The sequence below is a fragment of the Anas acuta genome, chromosome 2 (assembly GCF_963932015.1).
Source record: "Anas acuta chromosome 2, bAnaAcu1.1, whole genome shotgun sequence".
NCBI lineage: Eukaryota > Metazoa > Chordata > Aves > Anseriformes > Anatidae > Anas > Anas acuta.
The window spans coordinates 65,696,323-65,723,170 of NC_088980.1; the positions used below are offsets into that span (position 1 = coordinate 65,696,323).

Here is a 26,848-nt window from a genome sequence, read left to right on the forward strand (position 1 = left end):
ATAAACAACTTCCAAACTATTTGAGCTTTTCTACCTAAAATATTCATTTAAAGATACTAGGATTTGATTAACTTTAATCAGATAGAAGCAATTATCCAGCAATACCTATTTTTGTGACCAGTTCTGCTACAACTGTGCTCTTAACCATATTAAATAAATTTCTGTTCTGCTGTATGAATGCATATACAAAGCAATTTGTTGCACAGAAGAAAAAATATATATGTTGTATTTATGAATTAATACTGAATGAACAAAACTTAGACAAATTTTTTGAAGTATTTTCTTTCATTTCTACAGTCATATTAATAGTGGACAAAATTGGTAAAAACAAAACCAAATGTACAACTTTTAAATGAAGTGCCTTTTCTTCACGATACATTTCCTTAGTTTTATTTTAAAGGTAACAGAAAGTGCATATGCATACACACAAACACACTTTTTCACTGCACTGTTTGACAGCTATGAAGCTTCAAAGTATCTGGAGCCACTTTCACCACCATGAAATGTCTTCTTTGTTCAAGTTCTGGGATTCCAATATTTAAGTTTCCTAAGTGAATTTTTTTTTTTCTGATGCAGCACCACAACACCTTGCTGTAAGAAAGTTTCCTTTTTTCAACTCTTACATTGCTTTGTCCCATTCTACCTACCAAATGATTCATAACTAATATATGAACCTATCATATGGCAGCAGACCGATTCTCCAAAGCTATATTGAAATAGCACCTAAGGGGGCAAAATATGCAGCAGGCTTATTACATCAAGTCAAAATGCCAGGCTTTAAAGTTTTAATTGTAGAGCTCACAAATCCCAACTTTATGCTTGTGCTTAGAACTTCTTGAAATTATCACTGAACAAGCATCCCACAGACAAGTAAGAGCAAAGCATAGGACTACACAAGCCAGCCAAATTTCACCAATGATATAGACCAAAGCTCACAGGTAAAGACTCAGTCTCCCACAGACACACCATTCTGATGTAATTTTGCAGTACCACTGTCAAAGTAACTTTATTGAAAAGATGTTTCCTTCTTCCCCCAATAAAAAACATGAATACGATTCTTTTTTTTTTTTTTTTTTTTTTTGGAAAATTTGATAGAAGTCGTCAGATGCTTAAGAGAAAAATCCAATCTCCCCCCCCCAGTAATTATTTTAATAATTTGTACCATGAATTGGACATTTTTCACTGTGCCTCAATTCTTATACTTTGTGCAATACCTCTGATTCACAGTATCCTTCTGGTAATATTAAAGCATAAGGAAACAAATATGGATTAAGTACAGGAGTTCAGCTACAGGACAAACTGTTCATTGAGCAGCAAAATAAGAGAGGTCCATGGAGTTCCTATGAATTAATCTCCTACATGTCAATATCTCACTGTTCCAAAAACCACAGGTTGGGCTACGTGCATTTTCCATTACATGTATTAATAAACATGCTCACTACGCTTCTTCTTTCTGAGTTACACTCTAGCTTCCTTCCACACTTCCTAATGAACTGGAAAAAGACATGGCTCAGAAGACATTGGATACAAATCTACAGACAAGTAGGTATCAAGCCTAACATGAAAAAAAAAAAAAAAAAAAGCTGCCTTCACTACACACAAGCACTCTATGCACTGGATTTTTTTCTTTTAATACTACTGGTCAACAGTCACTCAACAAGTAGCTAGCGTTGGCAGAAAAAAAAAAAACAAAAAACACAATCATAAAATATACAGCCTCTGTACTGGATTTATCTAACCTAACTCCAGATATTTATGAGTTCAACACTGTTACCACAGTCTCGTTTTACTGCGCAGAAACACACAGGTACATTTAGTGGAGATTCATCTCACCTTAAAGCAGATCAGACTGCACACTGCACAAAGGCTAAATGAAGTGATACCTCACCTTCAGTTTTCTGAAGATACATGAAATGAACTCATTCATAAAAGGGGAAATGCATACATATATAATCTTTTAATTTGTAGTAAACCTGAAACCAAAACCCAACAAAACTAAGCACTAGGATCTTCTGTGCCTACTTTTATTGGTCAGATCAGCTAGTCCATCACGTTCCATGAGTCAGTGTACAATAACAGGTTAAAATACTGCTCTCTACATATGCAATCAGTAGAGGTTTGTTAGTAACACTATCTAGAGAACTTCTCACCTTCACCAGTTTTCCATTGATTTCTGGTATGTCTCCAGCTTTCCGATTATCTAGCATCCGTATTTCATAGGACTGACCTATAAAGAAAAAAAATTTGTATGAACAGAACAGTCAGATCACAAAGCCATTTTGTGTTTAATTCAACTAAATTAGCCATTGGTTCATACATGGTACACAAGAATATCAGTACCTGAAAGTTCACGCCTGAACTTGAACCTGAAGGTTCACTTTACAGCACAGGAATTGGTGCAACAACAATTTTTTTTGATTCATATCAAACTACAGGTATTTCCAAAGCTTAAGCATTTCATTTTACATTCAGTGCAAGTATTTTTTTTATGGTGCGTTCCTGGTTTTGTTTTTCTTTCCTCCAGAAAAAAGTTCACCATAAAAGCTGAATTCTGTCATTTTTGAAATTGATGAAAGGCAACATACCGAGAACCACAGCCTAGTCTTCTGAAACAATGCTGAATATATGAAGTGAGTTTTTATACTGTTCATACAAAACATACTGCTCTTCCATGTTTAATTTTGTCCATGTACTTGTTACCTTTGTATGATCTTTAGGCTTTGTATGATTTCAGAAATAAGCATTTAGCATAAGAGCTTGTTACCAATTATAAGCATAAGCTTATAAGCATAAGCTTGTTACCAACTATAAGCACAAGCATAAGAGCTTGTTACCAATTATTTCATGAGTGAACCCATTTTTCTAGTCAATATGACAAACTGTTGTGTTCAAAACAGAGAAGGCTAGAATGTATCTTAACTACAGTGACTTTTTGTTCCAATGTGCGCAGCACATACTCATTTGCAAAATCATGCTTCCCTTATAAAATACAGGATAAAATAATACTTCAAGAGATTCACTGAGATCATGTGCAGTACATGCATTGCCTTCTGTATTACCCTCCAAACAGTCTTTACATTCTATTATTTCCTACATTTATTTATTGGCCTGCCCTACAAGGTAAAGAATCAGCTGTTTTTCCTCTGCGAATAAGCAAATGATTTCTTCAACTCCTTTCACAGCTCCATCAATTGGTGTTACCTACAACTACGACCCAGGGGCTTTTGGTTTTGCTGTAACACACTTAGCCCATTTATGTACCTGCACTATATACCTGCAGGCATTTTTTACTCCAGCAACATCTGAATATTGGTAACATAAATCTATATAAAAATTAAATGTACCTAGTGCAGCTGAGCAAAGCATCAGATTATTTCAACTCCTATATTTATAATGACTATTTTTTCCTGTTATCAAGATTTATTCAATTACTGGTGTTATTTTATTCACATGGAAATATAACACATGCAAGCCCATCTGAGTGTATACATAGCATATGGATTTTTTTAAATTCAGCACTACTAATAAAACTCCTGCAAAACTTTCTCTGTTCTCCTCCACCATTGTTTTGAAAGGGCAAATAAGAAAAAAATCAACCGGATCACTTGCTCTAGAAGTGTTGCTAACCTTTCTCTTTTGTAAAATTTTAGGTACAAAATGGCATTAAGGAAGATTTGATGAAGGCAATAATCAAAAAGTATGAGAGACTCAAAAATGCAAAAATGGTATTAGTGAGTTTTTGAGACAAAGGGAAAGATACATTCCATTCTGGAGTTTTGGACACATAGCAGATTTTAAAGTATGAAAAGCAGTACAGCACTGATTATTCTAGTCATTTCAATGCTGAGCACTCTGCTCTTTCCTCAAAAGTAGTCACAGGAGCAATACAACACAGGGCACTAGGAAGTTTAACTGCTGAGTTTAACACTGGAACTGTGGTAATACCCTCTTTCACAAAAATAACATAATCACAGAATAGTTAAGGTTGAAAGAGACCTCTGGAGGTCATCTGGTCCAACCTTTCTGTTCAAGCAGGGACACCTAGAGCTGGTTGCCCAGGACCAAGTCCAAACAACTTTTAAATTACCTCCATAGATGGGGACTCTATAACCTCTCTGGGTGACCTGTGCCAGTGCCCCATTATCCACAATGTAAAGAGGAGCTTCCCAACATTCAAAGGGAACCTGTGTTTCAGTTTGTGCCCACTGCTTCTTGTCCTGTCACTAGCCAAAACTGGAAAGAGCCCAGCTTCATTCTCTTTGCACCCTCCCTTGAAGCATCTGTACATAAGACCCCTCCGAGCCTTCTCTTCTCTCAGCTCCCTCGGCTTTTCTTCATCAGAGAGCTGCTCCAGTGCCTCCATCATCTTTGTGGTCCTCCTCTGGACTCTTTCCAGTATGTACATATCTCTCTTGCACAGGGGAACCCATAAAAGGACAAAGAACTTCCAGTCTGGCCTCACTCATGCTGAGTAGAGGGGAAGGATCACCTCCCATGACCTGCTGACAATACTTTGCCTAATGAAGACCACGACACCATTTGCCACTTTTGTTACAAGAACACCTTGCTGGCTGTTGTTCAATTTGGTGCCTGCCAGGGCCCCCAAGTCTTTTTCTGTCAAGCTCCTTTCCAGTTGGGTGGCCCCCAGAATGTACTGGTGCACAAAGTTGTTCCCCCCACAGGTGCAGGACTTGACACTTGTGCTTGTTGAACTTCTGAAGGTTGCTGTCAGCCTGTTTTTCCAGCCTGACGAGATGCCTCTGGATGGCAGCATTATCTTCTGGTATATCAGCCACTCCTCCCAGTTTGTGTCACCTGAAAACCCACTGAGGGTGAACTCTGCCCCAGCATCCAAGTCATTAATGAAGATGTTAGACAGGAATGGACCCAATATTGGCCATGTCTTCTACTTCCATGTCTTATGTCATCAGGGCCCCTGTCCTTTACTTTTTTCTGTTTTCTCTAGTCTTCCTTTTGCCACATACAACAGCTCTTCTTGTTGCCTTTGTCATTACTGCCCAGACTGAATTCCAGCTGGGATTAAGCTTTCCTCAACTTCATCCCTGCATGCTCAGACAGCGTCTCTGTATTCCTCCTAGGTTACCCGTTCCTGTTCCCACCTGCTGTGTACTTCCTTTTCATGTTTGAGTTTGGCCAGGAGCTCCTTGTTCATCCATGCAGGCCTCCTGGCCTTTTTGCCTGACTTCCTGCATGTTGGGATTGACTGCTGTTGAGGTGGGAGGCAATGACCCTTGCACATTAACTGGCTTTCTTGACCCCCTGTTTCCTCCAAGGCCTTATCCCATGGAACTCTACCAAGAAGATCCTTGAAGAGGCCCAAGTCTGCTCTTCTGAAGTCCAGTGATGTGATCTTGCTTTTTACTCTACTCCTCTCAGGATCCTGAACTCCACCATCCCAGGGTCACTGCAGCCAAGTTTATCTTCAGCCTTTGCATCCTCAACAAGCCCTTCCTTATTGTGGGTATGAGCTCTTAGCTGAGCACCTCCCCTTACTAGCTTGTCTGTCACTTGTATCACTAAGTTGTTATTGATGTTCTCCAGGAACCTCCTGGATTGTTATGCCCTGCTGTGCCCTCAAGCAGAAAGATACCAGGTTGGTTGAAGTCCCTCATGAGGATCAAGGCCTGTGAACATAAGACTACTTCTGGCTGCTACAGAGGGCCTCATCTACTTGTTCTTCCTGCTCAGGTGGCCTGTAGCAGGCACTCACTACAATGTCTGATATTTATCCTTATCCATAAACTCTCAGGTGGCTCATCATCTGTCCCCATTCTTCAGGCATTCCAGTTATTCCTCCACATAAATGGAAACAGCATCTTCTCACCTCCCTGCCCTGTCTTTCCTAAAGAGTGTGTATCGTTGCATTACAAGCCATCCTACTCTGTCTCTGTGATCCCAACAGGATCATAGCCCTAAAATTGCACAAAGATTTCTAATCTATCACATCTGCTGCACGCATTAGTGCCCATGCACTTCAGAAAGGCATCCTACCATGCCAATTTTCCAGAAAGGGTTTGGGGTTTCCCCGTAACTGTGCTTTGTAAACATTTCCTTTCTCGATGCAGATACTGGAGAAATACTGCAAATACCCTGTTTATGACAGCCTTGTTTTGTTCATTTTTTTGTTCCCTTTTACTCACATCACTCCAGGCACTTTGCTCATCAACACTGTCCATCACTCCCTCACAGAGCTGCTTGTAACTTTCCCTCTCCCATCATTCCTAGCTAGAGCTCTCCTTACCTACACACTTCCCCTTTAACAATTCTCTTCCACGCCACTCCAGCTCTTTGAGGATACACACATCTAGCATAACAGCAGCCAGCTTAGAACACTGACCTAACACCTACAAAACATATTCTCCACAGACTCATTTAACAAGTCTTAGTTAATAAGAACCTTGCAAACCCCTGAGCAGCCACCCATCATCACTCCAAGATCTGAACTTCTAGAATCAGCTTTAACTGAAAACCTAATCGCTTAAAATATTCTATTAGCTATTCCAATTTAAATTCTTACTGGCAGAGGGTAAAATCAGAGCTTACCTAAGTATTCCGTTAGGAAAAGTCTTATCTTAACAGACAGGGCAAACATTCCCTTTGCCTCTGGAATTTCCAATCAGAATACACTAAGACAACTGCTGATGAAGTTGAAGAGGCTATCAGGTCTCTATGGTACTCCCCCTACTCACAATCCTCTTGAAAATGATTTAAGCAAGAGACTGTCTGATAATGGGGCTGAACTAGAAAACAGAAAAGTGAGGTGACCGGGATTAAAATCACACCTTTTCTAGATTATTTAATCCAACTTATTACACTGACATCTGTATCAGTATAACACGGAGTAATGTAAACTACAAAATATGACCAGAACTATTCAGATCCCTATTTCACACTGAAGTCAGTGTGAAAGATATAATCTCTCAAAACTATCCCATGATTAATATTTTAGTACTTAAGGTTTGTACTAACAGCTAAGAGAGAAACTGTTAGAAAAAAAAAAAACAAAAAAAAAAACCAACAATCTAGGCAGCAGAAGTATTTGTCTTTCTATCTGAAGTATTGGCACAAAAGAGAAGTTGGGTAAGTGTTTCCGAATTTATTTTGAAAAAGGATATACCAATGCCTTTATTTTTCAACATCACAAAAAGTTACCTAGGACACTGAAAAACAGCAAAAGAACTTTGCAAAAGAAACCTTTATTTTAGAAGAGATTTTCAAGGCCTGATGAAACAATTACAGTTATTTCAGACAGCGCTACTTAAATAGCAAGCTCTCCTCAGAAGCCAGATAACACCTTTTTTTAAAAAAAAAAAAAAACAAACAAAAAAGATTCATCAGCTTGCCATCTTGTGCTGGTTCTGCAGCAGGCTGAGCTGACCTTGAAGCTCTATGTTTGGTCAGGGAGGTTGGATACTGACACTGAAAGAAACAGAGGATATCTCTACAGATACAAAACTTTCAAGTTTTGTAAATAGTGCAAATTGCTGGTCCAGCATAGTGCTGCAATTGCACTGTTTTTTCCTAAATGGAGGATGCAGGGTACAAGGAGTAACAAAAAATAAGGTAAACCTGACTAAACAAATTGCTGAACTATACAATCATAAGGTTTGCAACGAACTATTAACAGCCTAACAAACTTACAATACTCTCATTAGGAGACAAATCAAGTAATGTTGAAAGCTGCAGAATGATGCCTTCTAATTATAGTGCTGTCTATTAAGAGATTTTTAGGTCCAAGTACACAAAGAAAAGAAAAAGCAAAACCAAAAACATAGAAACAGTGAACCTACAGCATTAGAGCTGGGGTAGGTAGGGAAGAGTATACAGAGCCCATCAGTATAGTCCATAAAATGTGAAAAAAAAATGTGAAATGAATCAGAGTTGAGTTCAGAACACTAGCTGACTCAGCTTAGGACTTCAGTGCAAGGACATTTCCAGAGGCAAGGGAGGTATTATCATATAGCAATGGCTATATTCAGATTATTTTATTCAGCAGTCAGGGCTATCTGTAGAAGAAGCATTTTTCATGCAAGTCAGCCACAGGCTATGAGGGGAAAAAAAAAAAAGAGTAAAACTCACATGAGATATTTATCTGCTTAATTCTGATAAATGTATACAGACAAAAGTGTAATACACATGAAGAGCAAAGGTAACCACAAAGGTACCTGCACTTTTTTTTCCAAACATGAGACTGTTCCGGGCAGGCATCTACAGCTAATTTGAGAGAGATCACAATGGCCTTTGTTACACAAAACTTTTTGTTTAGGAATTGACATATGAGCATTAACTGTGACTTTTGAGGGCATTTGAGTGGAAAAAACATCAGAAAAACACAATATGCAAATGTCATCCAATTAATTTATTATTATTTAAGTTTAAACAGGAATGCAAAATTGTTTTTGTGTTTTAAGTAATTATTACTACCTGAAGTTTTTGTGTTGTCTTACCTAGGTTTGAGAAGTCGTATACTCCTAAAAATAAGTTATGTTTGTTTGATTTTACTGAGGGGCTGGGGAAAAGAGGATGAAGCAGGGAAGACACAGAACATAAAAAAATGAAACAGCCTATGTGAACAGAATAATGATAAACTATAGCTATGAATGTGCCACATGGACAAAACAAGATGAGTAAACAAGATATCCAAACTCATTTTTTCAAGATATGAAACAAATCTAGTTTTAAGATTTGTTTCATAAGCTGCTTTCACCGTAGCTATTCCTGCAACATATGCATACCAACCTTGATTCAAGTATGTAAGAGTTTCATCATATAATTTTACTGCTGGAGATGTCGCAGCACACATAACATACTGGAAGGGTGGATGTTTGGTCTCATTTTCTGGAGGAAGGCTGGAATCCTCCTGTTTGAAAATAGGCAGTGCCAAAACATCACTGAAAAGAAAAAAGAAATAACTCTGTGAGACCATTGGCCCTGCTTTGCCTGAAGTTAAAAAAAAAAAAAAAAAAAAAAAGTGACTTACCTTCTTCTAATGTTTTAGGTTAGAATACATAAACGACACTCTATGATCTAAGTAGACAATAAATACAGTTGTGCTGAGCCTCTGAAAGATTTATCTTTAGTTCCTGTCTCCACTGTAAAAAAGTTTATTTCTAACTTTTCACCTGTCTATACATGCAAGCTTGCCTGATGTACACATAGTTGAGAGCAATGCATGTACTTTCTCCTTTGAAATATTTTCCCTGAAGTAAATTATACTGAAAATTCTTCTCCCTATTTCATATAATTTTATTTAATGTATGAATTCTGTTGACACTGAATATTTTTTCAATCTTAGTTGTTATTACATCTTGTCATGCTGAGAATGATTAAGCAGATTCACAAAACATAAGTTACAGAGAGCATACACCAAGATCTGCTTCACTTACTTCAGAAAATGAGACCGGCAAAACTTTCAATCTGCAAACTTTCTGAGGTTAAAAGAGCAATCCAGGCTGCTGTTTTGTCTTCCTTGTAAACAGTAAAATATCAAAAATAAAACCTCAGACGTTAGTGCATTCTACTCCATGATAGTGTTCTAGCTTGTAATTTTTGTTCATGATGAAATTCGTATATGCAGCTCCGTTAAATCTTCTCTGAAAATTAGTTTCTAAATTGAAGTAAGATTTCTCACGCAACCTCACTTGCTCAGTTTTAATCTAAAGGTACTTTTTCTGTTTACTTCCTTTCCATTTATCACAGTCAGAGAGAAAACAAACTCAGGTTGTTTTATAGGAAGGGAATTCTGCAATTGCTCTCGATTTTCAACTCATACCTGGAGACTCAGAAAGTATCACTATAATAATTTTAAGAAGTGAAATTCCAGCCAATACATTTGTATCAAAGAAGACTATAGTATAGTCTTGGTCTGAATAAATATGAGGTATGAGAAGTGCAGCTGGGGCACCCCAACATTTCTTTCAGAGCACATGCCACATGCAGTGAGGTAAAGCCCAGCCACATCATACACCACTACCCTGGGATCTGGAAGAAGCTACACTGACCTGAAAGAGGAAACACTTCTGAATGGTGAACAAGTCTAAGAAGTTTGTATCTTGTACAGGCTTCACAGTCTCTCCCAAAAGTAATAACTAGAATTAAAAGAAAAAAAAAAAAAAAAGACATCCTCATGGGTTCCTTTCCACTAGGAGGGAACCACAAGGAGATGCTACAAACAAGCATGAAGGCAGGAAGCTGTCCCAAAAGCACAAGAGCCCTGCTGGACCATACCATAGCCACTGGTGATGCCAGGTTCCCAGACTGGAACCCTGAAGAGGCTATATTTCTTAACTAGCAATAAAGGAGGATAAGAAACACCCATATAATAGAACTCTCCTATATGTATACAGAGAGTATAATATATAAAAGAAAAGAATCTGTTTATATAGACAAAAGTAGCCACACATACAGAGGTAGGACAGAAAACTTCACTACTACTTGAGGATGACTAAGAACCACCCAGGTGCTTCAGGCCTTCTTGCCAGTCAGCAGGGCAGCCCAACGCAAGAGGGAGCACTGCGACAGACCATTCCTCCTCAGAGAGAAGCGATGTCCCAAGACAGGACCTGGGACAGCCTTAAGAGGCTTTGCCTGTGACACACTTCATCAGCACACAGAACACTGGTTGATGTTTTTAAGAGGAACTCTAAAACTGAAAGAACATGGCAACAAATACAATGTTTAAAATATACACAGAAGAGTAGAAGTGCAATAAAGCAGATACGCAAAGCACCTCACCAAATAAATAACCCTTAGTCCTTTACTACTTTCTGCAGTACTTGCTTTCACGGAACATGCAAAATTAAAAGTCTCATCTATTTATGAAAAATATCTTTCAAGCCTTCATTTTCCACCTAAGGTTTACCGACAGAAATACATCTGGTCTATCTTAAAATGTGTGTAGTGGTTAATGAAGTTGTTAAATTAACAACTTAAGGCACTTGAAGCCAACAAAAAAGACAAATTTAGTCAACTTTAAACCTGCTTTGTCTAATACACACAAAGTGGTAATGACTAACTGCTACTGCAGGGGAAAGAACATATCCAGCTCCTCAACCCTACAATTTAGCCGTAGAGAGCACAATGCACATTCTTAAAAGCCACCATTCCAAAAAAAAAAAAAAAAAAAAAAAAAAAAAAAAAGCTCCAGAAGGCAAATATAATATTTGCTTTGTGCATTCTAAGAATCTTCACGGATTTTCCCACATAAAACCACATATTTTTCTGATAAAAGAAACAGTCTTCTAGGTACCAGTACATTCCAAATAAAAAGAGGAACCATTGCAATTCAAAACTGTTTCTTAGAAATCTAGAAATCTTTACTTGAACATCATTTAATTAACATTTAAGGTTTGTTCATGCAAAGAATTGCATGGCAGTGTCACGTAAATGTGTTCCCATCTGAAAACAGAAAAAACCTGCAGGCAATTAAAGAGAGTCAGTAAGGTATTCATAAAGTATTTCAAATTGAGGTTTTAGATGTGTCAGCGATAAACACGTGCTGATTTCAAACCATTAATTCCTCTTAACAAAAGTACTGAGAAATCTTTCTGACCTTCAGCAGTGAAGCTGCTACGGAACAACTGCTCTGTCTACCCTTCAGTCACAGTTGTATGGTACCCAAATGTGACCAGCTCTGTTCCATACCCAGGAGCCTATGGTTCACCAGTGCAGGGTTTTTTGGGCAAAACCAGCACAACGAATTCCTGCTGCATAGCGTGCACCCTCCCCACCCTTTCCCCTCAAAATATTCTGCAGGGCTTTTACGTAGGGATCTCTGTCAGTTCATAGCACAGCCCAACACACAGCTACACAACCGAGGCTAGAAGAAACAAGGTGATAAAAATCTTGGTGTGGCGAACCCCCTGTCCTATCCTGTGTGACTTGAGGGCAGGCACAATGGGTTAAGTCCATTTCCCTCCTCATGTTTAGTAACATGAGCAATGAAATCAGCTAATGTCTATGCTAACCTGGGAAATCATCGTAAGCATGCAGCACTGAGAAACACTGGAACACAAACTGCATGGCTCCCAGCTCTTAAAGGCCGAAAAACCTTGCTGCTTATCCTTACGGTAACTCACATAGGGACCATCTAAATTTCATTGTGACAAATGTTTTCTACAACAAGAATTCATTGCGCACTTGAAGAATTGATGTCAAGCACACTCACAATTCAGAGTAGGAAACCACGTGAAAGCATTCTTTCCTCCCCCAAAACAGAAACAATCTTCATTACACAACAAAAGTATGCTGCAAACACATCTGCAACACCCAGTTTAACTATCTGTGCTACAGAAGTGCGTAAGTGAACGACTTCTAGAAGAGTAGCAGGAAGGCATACAATACGAAGCAAGGTGCAGGTTACAACTTGAACCCCAGCATCCAGTTAGATGGAGCACATGTGTTAAGCTACCCTATTTTAAATAGCCTACATGAGTGAAGTCCAGAAAGACAACAAAAATTACGAGTTAACTCCTTCCCATGTTTGTGAAATGTCTTCTTCAACCACAAGATCACCCTTCTTCCAAATTCAAACCCCTCTTCAGAGCACTTTCTCTGAAGCATTAAGAAAAGAACTTGCCTACTGATAACATGGTCATAAAATAAATGAAGAACCTCCTGTCCTTACAAAACCAGGAACTGGCATGTCATCAAAATTTAAAGTGACACTCCATCAATCATTGCCTTACCTGCCCTTCTGGGTTGTATACTTCTGGGTGTGAGAGTACTCAACCATCCAAGAACACGCAGGTCTTTTGAAACTTTAAACCATGGTTTACAAGGGCAAATACCTTGGGAAAAATGCTTCTTGAACAGGATTTGAATTGAAGTTAGGATTTGGAATTATACTCTCCACTGTTAAGGTGTTGGAACAAGCAATAGGAAAACGCAAAGAGCTGATACTTCCTAACACTTTCCCTGTGTCCACATAAGCAAGCTCAACATGAGATGAGACCACCAGAAGGAGCTGCTGGAAAACAGCCTTCTCTGAAGTAATGCAAGATGAACTAGAAAACAGATGTATATGTAATGCCGAGCCTGGGAATCCCACAAACCATCCTAATGCGAACTGGTTAAAGGCCTCAATTTATGGCAGGCCTGGCAAAAGAAAAACACACACGCCAAAATTCCACCGCCAAAACCTCCATATTCCTAAACTCATGACAGGACCAAGGAAAAGGTGTAAGAATAGCATTTGCTTACAGTCACAAATCTTTGGTTCTCCATCCACTCCTCCAACACAGGGAGTCAGGCAACTGTCATATAGGGATTGCTAAACTGGAATAATCCAAAAAGCCTAAGTGATGGTAAACCTGCTGCCCTGTTCTCCATCCCACATCATGGGAGGTGTACACAGAATACAGCTATGTAAGTCTTCCTTGACCTTTGGAAATGTATTCACGCATCTAATTGGGGAGGGGGATCAATGCCAGTGATGTCGAACATGAGGTTTACCTTTCAACATGGCCACTGAACTAAGTGCAACCATGCTTTATGCGTGGTAAGAAAGGCAGGAGGTCTGGGGATTTTCCTTTTCCCCAAACGCCTATTTTCAGACAGGTATTTACATACTTGTGTCTGCACATACGATCTGGCTCCAAATCCAACCAGCACATGGAATTTTTTTTACAGAGTCCACAGGTCAGTAAAACTTACTTTTTCTGCAGTGGAATACATTAAAGTAGTCGAGACTAGTACAAAGGTAGCTTTTAAATTTATTATGCAGAAATAATGCTTACATTTGAGAAAAATAAAAACCCTTTTCAAGTTACCTTAAGTTCTCCTTTTTAAAAAGGAATATATAACCCATGGCAGAGTCTCAGAAGAGTGGGTGGTGTTAAGGAAAGCAAAAACAGTCATCCTGTCAGAAAATAACAGCAGCCACAAGGAAAACAGGGCCTGAATGACATAACTCCATTTTTTATATTTTTTTGCACAATGACATTAAATGACATTAAAGACAGTAACTGTTGTGACTCAGTCTTGTTAAACGTAAGTCAAGAAAAGGATGTCAGGGACCCCAAAATTGTAAGATGAAGACAATACCTTCTCTTCTTCACTTGACAGCAAAACCAGGAGCTGTAAGACAATGGTTCCCTGAATGCTGGGCAGGCAGCCTTAACAGTTGCTTTAGCTTCAGCTTTGGAGGACAGCTGATGCACAAAGTTGCCGTACCACTGAAGCCCACAGGCAGCTCTCCACAGCACAGTGAGACAAGAAGACCAACTGCAGCAGGGTTTCCTTCTTTCCAGCCAAAGCCATAGCCGGCTCAATTCTCCAAAGACATGCCAAGCTTTCAGAGGAAGCAGCAAAGTCACACAGACCTGACTCTCCAAAAATGGAGGACTGTCTGTATTTTAAAATGTATTAACCTTTTGTATGAGAGTTATCTTCTTTTATTTCACTTAATAAGCTTTGGTTTTTAATCCAGAAATATATACCAGAATAGCTACTTCTGAAAATAATCAGCTTCCCCAAGGACAGGCCTTAATTTCAACATTAGAAATACCACTGGAACTGCAAGCACTTAAAGAAAGCCATATACTAAGCTTCCAGATTGTACATGAAAATTAATTCACAAATACTAAGGTACTTGTCCTCATATGAATATTCATTTAACTTCATTCATTCATTAATAAAATCATTAATTATACAAAATACGGAATTTTGCTACAGAAAAGGCAATGTAGCTCCTCAAAGTTACCTTGTCAATGAAACAGCTTGCATTTTTAATAGCTCATACCAAAAATGAGCGGTCCCCAAAATTACATAATTCTTTCTGCATTATGAAGATACTGTCTTTGGTCATGCATATTATGCCAGATCTGTAAGAAATCACTGTCAGAGTCCTAATTCTATACATCAGCATCATTATCAAACTGAGTTAACAGCAATACTCAAAACTCATTGAGGTTAAAGTGAGTGCACCCTCAGTAAGTTTGTAGATAACACCAAGTTAGGTGCGTGTGTCGATCTGCTTGAGGGTAGGAAAGCTCTGCAGGAGGATCTGGATAGGCTGCACCGATGGGCTGAGGTCAACTGCATGAAGTTCAACAAGGCCAAGTGCCGGGTCCTGCACCTGGGGCGCAATAACCCCAAGCAGAGCTACAGGCTGGGAGATGAGTGGTTGGAGAGCTGCCTGGCAGAGAAGGACCTGGGAGTGATGGTTGATAGTCGGCTGAATATGAGCCAGCAGTGTGCTCAGGTGGCCAAGAAGGCCAACGGCATCCTGGCTTGTATCAGAAACAGTGTGACCAGCAGGGCTGGGGAGGTGATCGTCCCCCTGTACTCGGCTCTGGTGAGGCCGCACCTCGAGTACTGTGTTCAGTTTTGGGCCCCTCGCTACAAGAAGGACATCGAGGTGCTTGAGCGGGTCCAGCGAAGGGGCCTGGAGAACAAGTCCTACGAGGAGCGGCTGAGGGAGCCGGAATTGTTCAGCCTGGAGAAGAGGAGGCTCAGGGGCGACCTTATTGCTCTCTACAGATACCTTAAAGGAGGCTGTAGTGAGGTGGGGGTTGGCCTCTTCTCCCACGTGCCTGGTGACAGGACAAGGGGGAATGGGCTTAAGTTGCACCAGGGGAGTTTTAGGTTAGATGTTAGGAAGAACTTCTTTACTGAAAGAGTCGTTAGACACTGGAACAGGCTGCCCAGGGAAGTGGTGGAGTCACCATCCCTGGAAGTCTTTAAAAGACATTTAGATGTAGAGCTTAGGGATATGGTTTAGTTGGGACGGTTAGCGTTAGGTCAGAGGTTGGACTCGATGATCTTGAGGTCTCTTCCAACCTAGAAATTCTGTGATTCTACTATAGTTCTATGTAGTTTTTTTTTTTTTTGTTGTTTGTTTGTTTGTTTCTTTTTTGGGAGTGGGGGGTACTTGATACATCTGACAATAACTATTCTAATTTGCACTGAAATTCCTGTTTACAGGCAGTTTCTCATTGCCTGAAAAGATGGTATAAGAGAAAGCAGAAAAACTGGGTTTCAAGATTGTAAAGAAATGCTGAGTACTGTTTAAAGATGAATCTTCAGAGGAATTTGGTCCTGTCAGCTTCCTTTACAGAAATCTGCAATTACTGATCAATGGAGATGAGCAGTTTTCTCAGTATGGAAAAAAAAAACAAAAACAGGAATAACATCAAATATTCTACCTCAGGGCACAGCTGTCAACTCAAGGAAACATCAGCTATATTACATACACCCTAAATACGTTAAGGGGTCACATGCCCCTTAAAAAATGCTTTAAGTGCTCCTTAAAAAATGCTGGGCCATATAGCTATGGGACCTCTCAGTATTCTTAGGAAAACACTTCTCTATCACATTTTAGCAAGTAAGTGACAAGTAATTAGTTTCCACTGGCACCCAGAACAGCAGCAGAGGAGTATCTTCACTCTCCATGTTATGCCACTCCTCTCAGTTTCCCAGCCTGCCATCACCACCAAGTAAACAGGCCATGATTTCCCTTAAGTAGAACTATATACAGCACATAAAGTAACTAATTCACTTGCTGAAATCACTTCGAGTCCAGCAAACACTAATTGCAATCAATTAGGTCACCCCTTTAATTATGCATTCAAAGATTGAAGTTGCCATGTTAGTACACGTTCCCAGAACACTTGCACGCGCCTTGTCAAAAATTCAAAGTGTGCAATGTCAAGTTTAATGCTAATTTACAGCTTTGCTTACCCAACACTGTTTTTTTGTGAGCTACTTCTAAGTGCTAGAACTCTTCTTGTGGTAATGCAAAGTATCCAATGGGAAAGTACAATCAACTAAAATAATAATAATAATAATAATAATAATAATAATAATAATAATAATAATAAAGCTTAGGACTGCTGCCCACTGTGAAAAGTATGATATAAACAATCTATACAACAACAAAGATTAAAATGTTCAAAGTTTCAAGAAACTGAACAGTGTGCATCACTGGGGGGAGAAATGCAGTCTACAAACAGAAAGGGAAGTCTTTAATAAGCCTTCCCATTCAAAACCAAGAATTTCTACTCTAAAACATCCTAGAAAGAACTGGACCACGGTAAAGAATAAAGCATGCTTCTCAAACACAAGAGTACGAATTATCAAATACTGTTTGCATGAGGAGAAGATAAACCAGAAGCCAAATGTTCAAAGCATCCAGCCACTCGCCATGCAGCCTGCAAAACCCAGCCAGCACACCACTTTGTGGGATGAACGTTCACTTGAGAAAGAGAAATGAGACAGAAGTAAAATAATAGTCCAGATGAGCTGAATATAAAATCATGAATATCCTCACTAAAGGAGATAAATCACTTTGTTCTCTGAATTGACAAATTCTCAAGGGTATTTTCAATTAAGAATATGCTTATATATCTCAAGCAGGCCTACTGAGTTCACAATCCCAAAAGCTAGGAAAATTAGTCCTCGCTTCTGTTCAAGTGAAACCCCGATTTATAACTTAAAACAAGCATCTTGCAGATACAGCACTTCACCTGAGAAGCATTTCCTTAAAACATACCTGCTAGCTGCAGCTCATGGTGGCCTTCAAGATTCAGGAAATCCAGAGAGAAAACACACCTTCCGTACGGCCGCGAAAACTATTAACTGCCAGCATTTTACATATCTCTATTAGAGACTAAGCAATCACTAAACACTGAGCAACTGTCAAAAGACCATAGAGTAAAACAAGTCCCACAAATCGTAAATCTCAGAAGTAGTTTCTCTCTTTGCACTAAGAAGTCACTTAAGAATCTGAACGCTTTGCCTGTAACTGAGGTAAAACATACTTATTTCTAAGTACAGTTTTATCTTAACTTTGAAAAAGCACACCCAAAGACTATTTAAACACTTTTATTGCAAAAGCTGGAAAACAATTGAGAGGTGAAAATACTGTCAAGGTGATTAAGAACAGAAAGAGCTACATTGTGGGAAAAAAAGAAAAAAAGAAAACAAACAAAAAAACACGAAAGGAGGCTGCTAAAGACCCATTCTATACATAAATATTGAGAGTGATGAAAGTACAATTGTATTACTACCCTACTAACAAGCACAGTATTTGCTTGTTCGTGAAATAACTTTCTAAAGACACCTGACAGAAAATGGCTACTGTTTGTTATGAACCGGGTTGTGTTTGTTAGGTGCAGGAGAACAATTTTCTAGTACAGGAGGTCCAGGCGGGCAGGTGCAGGTAGGAAGGATGCCGCGTGCAGGCGGCAGGCAGGCTGACAGCACACCGGGGAAGCCCCAGCAGAGGCCCTGGACTGCAGAAGGAGCACACCAGAGCCTCCCTTCACCATGTGCCCGCTCGCCGGGGAGCGAAAAATAAAACAAAATTAAAAAAAAAATGCAGAATTAGGGAGGGGACCGGAAGGGCCAACACAGGGCGGGCGAAGCGGGAGAGGGGCGGGCGGCACGGCACGGCACGGCACCCCTCCCCTCCCTTGCCGTACCTCATGCTGTAGGCGCCGGCTCCCAGCTCCTGCCCGATGCCGGAGAGGCTGGCGTCGAAGTCGTGCACCAGCCCGGACTCGATCGCCTCGTCCATCTTCAGCACCCACGCCATCTTCCGCCGCCCCGCGGGAGGGGCCGGACGGGGAGGGGCCGCCGGGGCACGGCGGGAGAGGGAAGGGAAAAGAGGGGACGCGGGAAGGGGGGACCCGCAACTGGCAGCGGCAGCGCGGGGGGACGGGGCTCAGCCCCTAGGGGACCCCGTCAGCATCCCCGGAGGGGCTGGGGGGCCGCCGGCCGCCACCGCTTCTTCCTCCTCCTCCTCCTCCTCCGCCTCGCCGCCGCTCGCCGCCGCTCGAGCCCCGAGCCAGCTGAGCGGCGCCTCGCGCCGCATCATTCAGCGGGCAGGGAGAAGGAGGCGGCGGCGGCGGGGAGGCCCCCGCTCTGCTGCTGCTGCTGCCGCTGCCGCCGCCCGACCAGGAACGGCTGCCCCCGCGCCACCCCCGCGCCGCCCCCTGCCTGCTCTTCCTCCACCTCACGCTGTGCCCGCCGCTCACGACAACATGGCGGCCGCCGCCGCCAGGGAACGGCCTCACCTCCCCTCCGCCCGGCACCGCCCACTGACCGGCTCTCGGCCAATCGGAAGAGGGAGGAGAGGGGAGAAGGGCGGTGCAACCAACCCCAGGGGAGGTTTCCCGGGGGGCGGGGCTTCGGGTGCGAAGCCCCGCCCTCCATGTTGCGCGGAGAGAGGCACGCTGGGAGAGTGCTGCTGAAGGCGGAAAGGGGAGCGGGCAGGAAGTGGCGACAGGGCGGCCGTTACCCTGAGGGGCTGGCCGCGCCCGCGGGGCCGCGTGAGGCTGTTAGCGCAGTGCCTGCAACGTGCGCGCTGCCAAGCGTTGGCTTTTGGTTACCCTCGGGCCTTTGACTTGGTTCACGGCCCGTATCCTTGGACTTAAGTCCCGTTTGTAGGTTTCCAGATGCAGTAAGAGGCTGTTTTTCTCTCTTTTAACAGGCTGAAACAAGTTAAAGCCTAGTGTGTTGAAGTAGCATTGAATTTCCCTTTCTGTAATATAGATCTATTCTGTAAAAATAAAATATCTTTATTTTATGCTTCTTTTCTAATTACTTTATATTCTCCAAGGAGATAATCCAAGAGACAGCTAAGCTATAGGTAAATAATTACAGTTATATTGCCTAGCAGTTAGAGAATACAAGGAGGGATGCAAGGAAGAACAGGACAGGCTAGTGGGTTATACTTTAATCATGTTCCCTCTGATCCTAAAATACTTGGTCCAATGAAGGGTGCTAATAGGGTAAATAACCTGTAACTTAATCCTAACCCATAACTAGATCCTCTACAAAAAAAATAAAAATAAAAAAAGCATATTTTAATCATTCAGGGGATTATATAATTAATGTTATGAGACATTTCATTCAAATGATTCACCTAGTAAGCAAAGTATAGAAAATTTTAGACTAAATTACATTTTGATCACATAGGAACATGCTGCAAGTAAAATTGCTTTTTTTCAAAAGCTACAAGATAGGGAGGCCCTAATTTCACTAGAAATAAAATGTTAGCTGTTATTCAAAATATTTATATGACAGCCTCAAAGATAAAGAGAAACGTGCAGTCCATTATTTATGCTTTCTAAAGAGATCAGTAACTTAAGACTAACTTACCAGTTTCTGCAGAGAATTACCTCAAAGAAAGCTGTAGCAGCATGGGTGTCAGTCTCTTTTCCCAAGTGCCAAGCAATAAGGTAAATGGAAATGGCCTCAAGTTGTGCCAGCGGAGGCTGAGGTTGGATATTTGGAAATTTTTATTTACGGAAAGGGTTGTGAGGCATTGGAACAGGCTACCCAGGGAAGTGGTTGAGTCACCATCCCTGGAGGTCTTCAAGAACTGTGGGACATGGTTTAGTGGTGGACTTGGCAGCGCTGGGTTAAAGGTTAGACTTGATGATATTAGAGATCTTTTCTAACCTAAATGATTCCCTGATTCTATGAAAATGGTACTGGTATTTTTGCTGCTGTAATTGATTTAAGTGTTCCCTGCCTGCCTCTGGGTAGATAAACAGTTTGTCTCCACGTAAGACGGTCATTCAAAAAAGGTACATTTATGAGAAAGGCACAAGCGGGTGCCCAAGTCTCTAACATAGGCAATAACTATCAAGCTACTACAGCTTTTAGTCAGAATTGAAAATACTGAAAATATTGCTGGCAAAATACCTCTCTTAAGCCCGGCAAAAATTAAGCAATTATTTCTGTGATGGATTTATTTTATTTATTTCTGAAGATGGGTAACAGGCCAAAAATAGCATTACTAATTCCAGTGACTGTTAAATTACCAAACTGGTAGTTGCTATTCAGCATGCAACAGTCATGGTACAAGTTAGCTTAAATTCCTATCACTGAAGAATTAGACTTTTAATTGAGACCTCAAACCTTACCTTAGGCAGACATTTATAGACATAACATGGGCTGTAAAATCAAAGGTGGCATACATAACACCAAAGCCTACTTTTCTAAGTGATACATAAGATATTGGGAGTTTGCAGAAAAGTAAGAGCAGTGAACTTTCTGCTTCTGACAGTTAGAGATAAGTTAAGAGCAGAATCCAAGACCAGATAAACCAGATCCAGTTTGACTTATGCATAGCAAAAGTGGTTTATCTACTTACATTACATAGTAATGTAATTAAGCTACATAGTAGTTATAAGACATAAATTTATATTATTTTTTTTTAATAGGTGTTGGTTTCTTCTGACACAAATTCCAATCTCTACTGAAGATAACGTGAGCAGATACAGTAAGACCCATTCTCTTGCAGTTCAGCCTTCAAAAGTTTGCCCATAATAAGCCAACTGAGTGTTAGTATTTCTGTTATCCTTTGTTATTTTAGGATGTAAAGTAACTTGTTCGATTAAATGATGGTTATTGTAATGCAAACATTATTTTCTTTAGCATTATGTCTATCCCTGGATTATTTACAAGTTTTCACTGGAGGTTTTCAGTCTATGTTTGTGGGTTTTGTTGCTTTTAAAGTACAGGCCTTTGATGTGTTTGATTTCTTTGGGCAAGGTTCCTGGCTCAGTCCCTTTCTCAGATCATCTGCTGAGGATCAACCATGCATACAAGCACCACTTCCCAGCCAGATCTAACTAACTCCAGCGTACAGAGTTGTACCTACAGTGCAAATCAGCTCAGGTACCCAATTTAAATCTCTGTGTAATTACCATGCAGCCTTCTCAGCTTTTGGCAAAACAATTTAAAATATCTTTAGATGGATAGCAAGTACAAACAAAAACCTCAAAAACATCTTTTCTATTCATTTCACTTTAACTAGCTAACTAGTCTTGTGATTTTTTAACGCCTACAGTTGACATTCTGCATATTGTAGTATGAATGGTAGGTGCTTCCATAGCTTTTTCTTAATCCTAATCTTTCTGTTACTCTTCCCATAATTTCACTTTCAGAATAATTTCTTCCAAAACATTTATATTGGCCTTATACTGAGGGTAAGGAGAGTTCAAGATATCTTTAAATCCAAGCAAATAAAGAAAACAGATGCCTATTGCCAAAGTAAAATTACTCTTTTTCTTCATAAGCAATAATCAGTCCTGACTGGGAAAATTAAGTTGTGACATAAAATTCCTATTCTGCAACTCAAGCAATATAAACCCCATGTGGAGTCTCACAAGTTAGGCACCTGAACATTTTTTGAGGATTAGATTGCAGAATTTGTGCCTTACTCATAAACATATGCTCATCAGTAAGGCTGAGAGCAGAGGTTGTGGAACGGAAGACTCTGTATACCTTATAAAATAATATTTTTTCCTCCTGATTCCTTCCCAAGCTTTGCCTGCATAAACATCATTCAAACCTTTTGCCATGCCTAGTGAAATGGTCTAAAACAAGACTTAAGCATTCTGAGATCTCAAATTGCTTATGTAACCCTTCAAGCAAGTTAAATCCAGAAGCCTGACTTCTCATTAATGATATTCCGTGTGGCCTTCCCATTCCATTTCTACACATCCCTATCACCATTTCAGCAGGACTTGTGACTTCAGAGCAAATCTCTTTCTTAACACAAATGAGCTTCCTCAAAAAACTCTTCCAACTATATTCCCAGGAAGGGCTTGATAGGAAGATACCCTGAGCCCACACCCACCAATTGTACTTGAAGAACTGATATAACAGAGGGTAGGAGCATACAGTAGGAGCCTGGTTATGCAAATGTATCTGTGTAGATGTGTCTCAAGAATGGTTTTATTACTGGGATGTGGGAGAAGGCAGAAGGGGGAAGAAGGGATCCTGAGATGTCCCTTTCTTTATCTGCTCTCCACTAATACTGACCAGCATGCTCAGCTCAAGTCAATTGCAGTTTCTGAGTAAACTTTACTGATGTCCAGATGTGGGACTGCAGCATGGCAGAGGATGTGATGGAACCAAACAACTTTATGGTTATGGCCAGATTGAAACCTAGTGCCTAAACAGGTTTTTATTCCATTCTGCTTAAGGTCATCAGCCTCGAGGGCTAATCTTCTTAGCTACTATACGCAACCCATAATTTATGGAAGTATCCCTCCCTATGTTGTATTTCAATACCAAACACAGATGCACACTGCCACCCAAATCTACAGTTCAAATGTGTGTGGGAAGAGTAACTTCAAAGGGACTTGGAATGGCAGATCTTGAGATAAGCGTGGTGGTGGGCAACAGAAGCAAATACAGGGGTAGCAACAAAGACAGACAAGGACACGGTGAAAATGGGCCCTAAGTGAATGAGGTTCTGAAACAAAAGCAAGAGGAGACACCTCCTCTGTGCTGAACAGCACTGAAGAAGGGAGTGGGAATGGAGCTGTGCATGGAAGTCCTCACTTACCGTTGCTATTTGGCTCCTTTTACAGAGCTATTCATGTTACCTGCAAGCAGGACTCTGTCAGGAAACTCCTGCACCTATTCTTCATGTCTGGTTTACTGTCCGAGTCAATAGAAACAGCACTGTGTTTGCTACATATTTGTGTTAGCCAATCCAAATTTCACATCACCCTGACCCTTGCATTGAAATGGACTGATGAGGTAAAATTCCACTGAAAAATGTCATTAGTTTAACATTTTTGGTTATCAGAACCCATGTATCACTTAATTTCCTTGCATTTTTAAAACAAAATTTTGCGTATTTCTGACAAAAACATGCTCCTCGACAATTCTACAAGACCAGAAGTAATATTGTGATATGGTACTAGGCGTGAGACTACCAACAAGTAAATACCCATATCAAAATATACATGTATTATTAAACACTATCATGTTTACACACATTGTAATTAGTGAAAAAGTAATAAGCTAAAGTTTAATACAGAGAGTGTTATAAATTGAAACTCAACATCAAGATAATCTGGAATCTATGTATCTCTTGTCAAAGCATAATCATTTTAATTATATGAAAAATTTTGAATAGTGTACACAGATATTTTAGTCATGAAGAGGTGAAGTAAGTTCATAGGGATATGCTGATGCAATAAGCTATATATTGCATCAGAATTTCAATGGTAAGTGTTCAACCAGTATATCTGGCCTGAGACTAGAAGTGGCCCGTATTCCTGATCCTGCATATCGATATGCAGCTTCAATAGACAAAATGCGTTTTTCAACGTAGATACGAACCACCAAGGTGTCAATAAGTCTGTATGACTTCATACAGAGTTTTACTTTTAGACTACAAACAAAATTTGAAAGAGAAACATTTAACACATTTATGAATATTACATGAACACATTTTGTTGCACATACTTATGGTGGCAGAGTTGTGAAGATCATGAAAATGCAGTAAAGCAAATCTCCACTGTAGTGACTCCACTGCACAACCTTTTGTCAGTGGGTCTGTGACCACCAACTCTGTTAGAAGGCTTGAACTTGTGAATTAGCAAAGGCTCTGTAGTCTACGTTATTGTGTTAGACCATTTCAATTATTATCATTAAAGTCACCCCAATCATTTTTTTTCTTACCGCAGGTAGCTGCTGTTACTGGTGGGATACTGGTGATGGTGATAATGTTCAGGCTGGTTGTGCCAGAAAAGCATTTTGGGATGAGATGAGGCGTTGTGCTCAAAGAGATGGTCACTGCAGTGATGGGAAAAAAGAAAAATAAATACACACATTCAAATTAAAGTTGCGGTTGGTTCCTCTCACACCTTTATATTTAGCCTCTGCCACCAAGTTTGCAGGTGTCACCCTCTCCAGAAGAGACAAACAGCTAAAGTCTTGCCTGGTTCCCACCTCCTCTTCTCCTGCTCCCCAGCCTTGCTGCCTTGTCAGCTGCTGCTCAGCTGCAGGGCTTTATTGCCAACTGGTGTGATGTCGGGTGCAGCCCAGACTGGACCAGCATTGCCCTTTCTCTCCTCCCCTCTCCCACACCATCACTGTGCAGAACTGCACATGACAGAGCCAGGAGAAAGAGCAATTCTGCAGCACTGCTGCCCCAGAGAGGCAGATGGCTTTCTCTACACACAGTCCACTTGAAGCACACAAAAAACAGAATGTGTGTAGGCATGACTGGAGCTAAAAAATTAAGAAGGGGGAATATGCATTGATGTCTTTAAGACAAGCAAAATAGTTTTGCACCTGTGTTTAGACTGTATCCCTTTTACCTTTTCATTCTGTACATCTGTTCAAGTGCCAGATTACAACATAGTATACCTTACAGTTATTTTCTTGTCATTAAAAATACAAAATAAAAAAATGACAGAACACTGTCAAACTGCAAGGAAAATATTTACTACAACTCCCCCTCATGCCCCCAGCCACACACGCACTCTGGGGAAAAATCATATTCAGATGCAAACCAGCTGCTCGGTGCACCCATGTCTCAGGGCCATTTGCTTGCCCAGGATTGCAGCTAGGATGGTAGTATGAACTTTAAAACAAACAAAATAGTACTGATCCTGCTAAGACTTTAGCACTCAGAGTTGAGGGCACACATCCAAAAAATGCAGCTGAAGATAGTTACCTGCAGAGGGTGTCCACTCTGCTTGAAATAGAAAGGACTATTGAAAAATAGTAATAGTTTGCCTTTATTTTATTTTATTTTTTTTAACATCTCCTCCTCCTCCTCCTCCCCCCCTCCCCCCCCCCCCCAGCATTGCTTGGTCGCTGCAGTTCATTCTATAAAAGATACTTCAAGAAGTTATTGCAATATTGTGAAAACACTCCGATATGAAAATTAGTATAACAAGGAGCAAGGCTCTGGGGAAAAAATAAAAGGAATTATTAGAGGGCTAGCAATAAACAGCAGTCAAAATACTTCAGACAAATAAGTTATGTTTTTCCTCTTTTTGGTGATAGTTCTTTGTTTTTTCATAACGAGGCAGTTCCCCCTTTTACCTTACCATTTTTATTCAACATCAAACAATGCAAACATGATGCAAACACAAGAATAACAATAAAAGAGGAACTGTAAATACAGGAAGAGAAAGAAACAGTCACATGTGATGCTGTCTAGAAAAGATAACAAGAATTGTGACTGCTGGTTTGGTGATTCTGAGATTGTTCTCCATGAGGAATGAAGGTACGTCAAGGAGGGCTCTCAGGACACAGTTGCACTTACATACATGAGTTGATCTTTGCTCCAGCAAGGATGAGAGCTGGATAAATATTTTCAAGGTTAGTTTTTCCACTTACAACTCTGTGTGAGAACGAGCATCTTTGAACAAGTATAAAGGGCTGCACAAACTCCTGTTTTCACTGATCGCTTCTGCATTTTCTAATAATTAAATTTGACTTCAGAAACAGTAGATACCCTGGTATTCAGTTTGCTTCACCTATCGTCAAGTTGTAAAACACAATCACTGTGTGTTACATGCGTGCAGCACATTTTATTTGGAAGCCTCATTTTCCCTTTGCACTGATTATTAGTAAGGATTACACATTCCAGAAACATTCACAATCTTCCATTGGGGATGTTGTGAGCTTCCCATGACCTCTCACAAGAGGGCACCTGTTTTGTTATGTGACTTGTATTTCTCTTGAAAGGAAAGAGTACTAACAGAAGTTCTCCTTATCTTGAAGGACTTTGAGTCCGTAGCAGGGTGGCTCCTACTTCTAACTGTACCCCAAAGGGTACGCGTGGCTTTGAATCATCAGGCACTTTATTCCCCCCAAAATTAGTCTGTTGCTATTTTTGACAGATGTTGATTTAGCAAAATGCAGGTGGAAACACAAATAATAACACAAACACGACATATCAGAAGTTCTAGATCTGTACTGACCTCAAGACAGCCTGTTGTGGCTGAAAATAACTAATGCTGTAATGGGAGTCCAGGCTGGCAGGTGCAGATTAGGCTGCAGGCCTGGGTTTAGCCTGTTTGAGGGCAGACAGTGAGCAGGAGCTTAATCAGAAAAA

At 40.5% G+C, this 26,848-nt stretch overlaps 2 protein-coding genes and 1 long non-coding RNA gene across 8 annotated transcripts in view; 2 read left to right on the forward strand and 1 right to left on the reverse strand.

Annotated features, from left to right (window-relative positions):
- The window catches only part of FBXL2 (F-box and leucine rich repeat protein 2), a 74,786-nt gene extending 72,691 nt beyond the window's left edge, over positions 1-2,095 (forward strand). Inside the window, exon 16 of one of the 2 annotated variants that reach the window (XM_068670646.1) lies at positions 1,459-2,095. The gene's annotated coding sequence lies outside the window, so the exon portion shown is untranslated. The remainder of the gene's footprint in view (positions 1-1,458) is intronic. The other variant, XM_068670645.1, reaches the window with a different exon arrangement.
- UBP1 (upstream binding protein 1) overlaps positions 1-26,848 on the reverse strand; it is a 53,040-nt gene that overhangs the window by 19,498 nt on the left and 6,694 nt on the right. For 3 of the 5 annotated variants that reach the window (XM_068670639.1, XM_068670637.1, XM_068670636.1), the window contains exons 2-4: positions 24,457-24,570; positions 8,761-8,912; positions 2,151-2,227 (exon numbers count right to left, since the gene is read on the reverse strand). In XM_068670639.1, the coding sequence (XP_068526740.1) occupies positions 2,151-2,227; positions 8,761-8,912; positions 24,457-24,570 (343 nt within the window). Of the gene's footprint in view, positions 1-2,150; positions 2,228-8,760; positions 8,913-18,443; positions 19,044-24,456; positions 24,571-26,848 lie in introns of those variants that run through there. The other 2 variants (XM_068670638.1, XM_068670640.1) reach the window with 2 other exon arrangements.
- LOC137850528 (uncharacterized) lies at positions 3,424-8,502 on the forward strand. The gene is made up of 2 exons (XR_011092580.1): positions 3,424-5,478; positions 5,563-8,502. It is a non-coding gene; the product is annotated as an uncharacterized lncRNA (long non-coding RNA).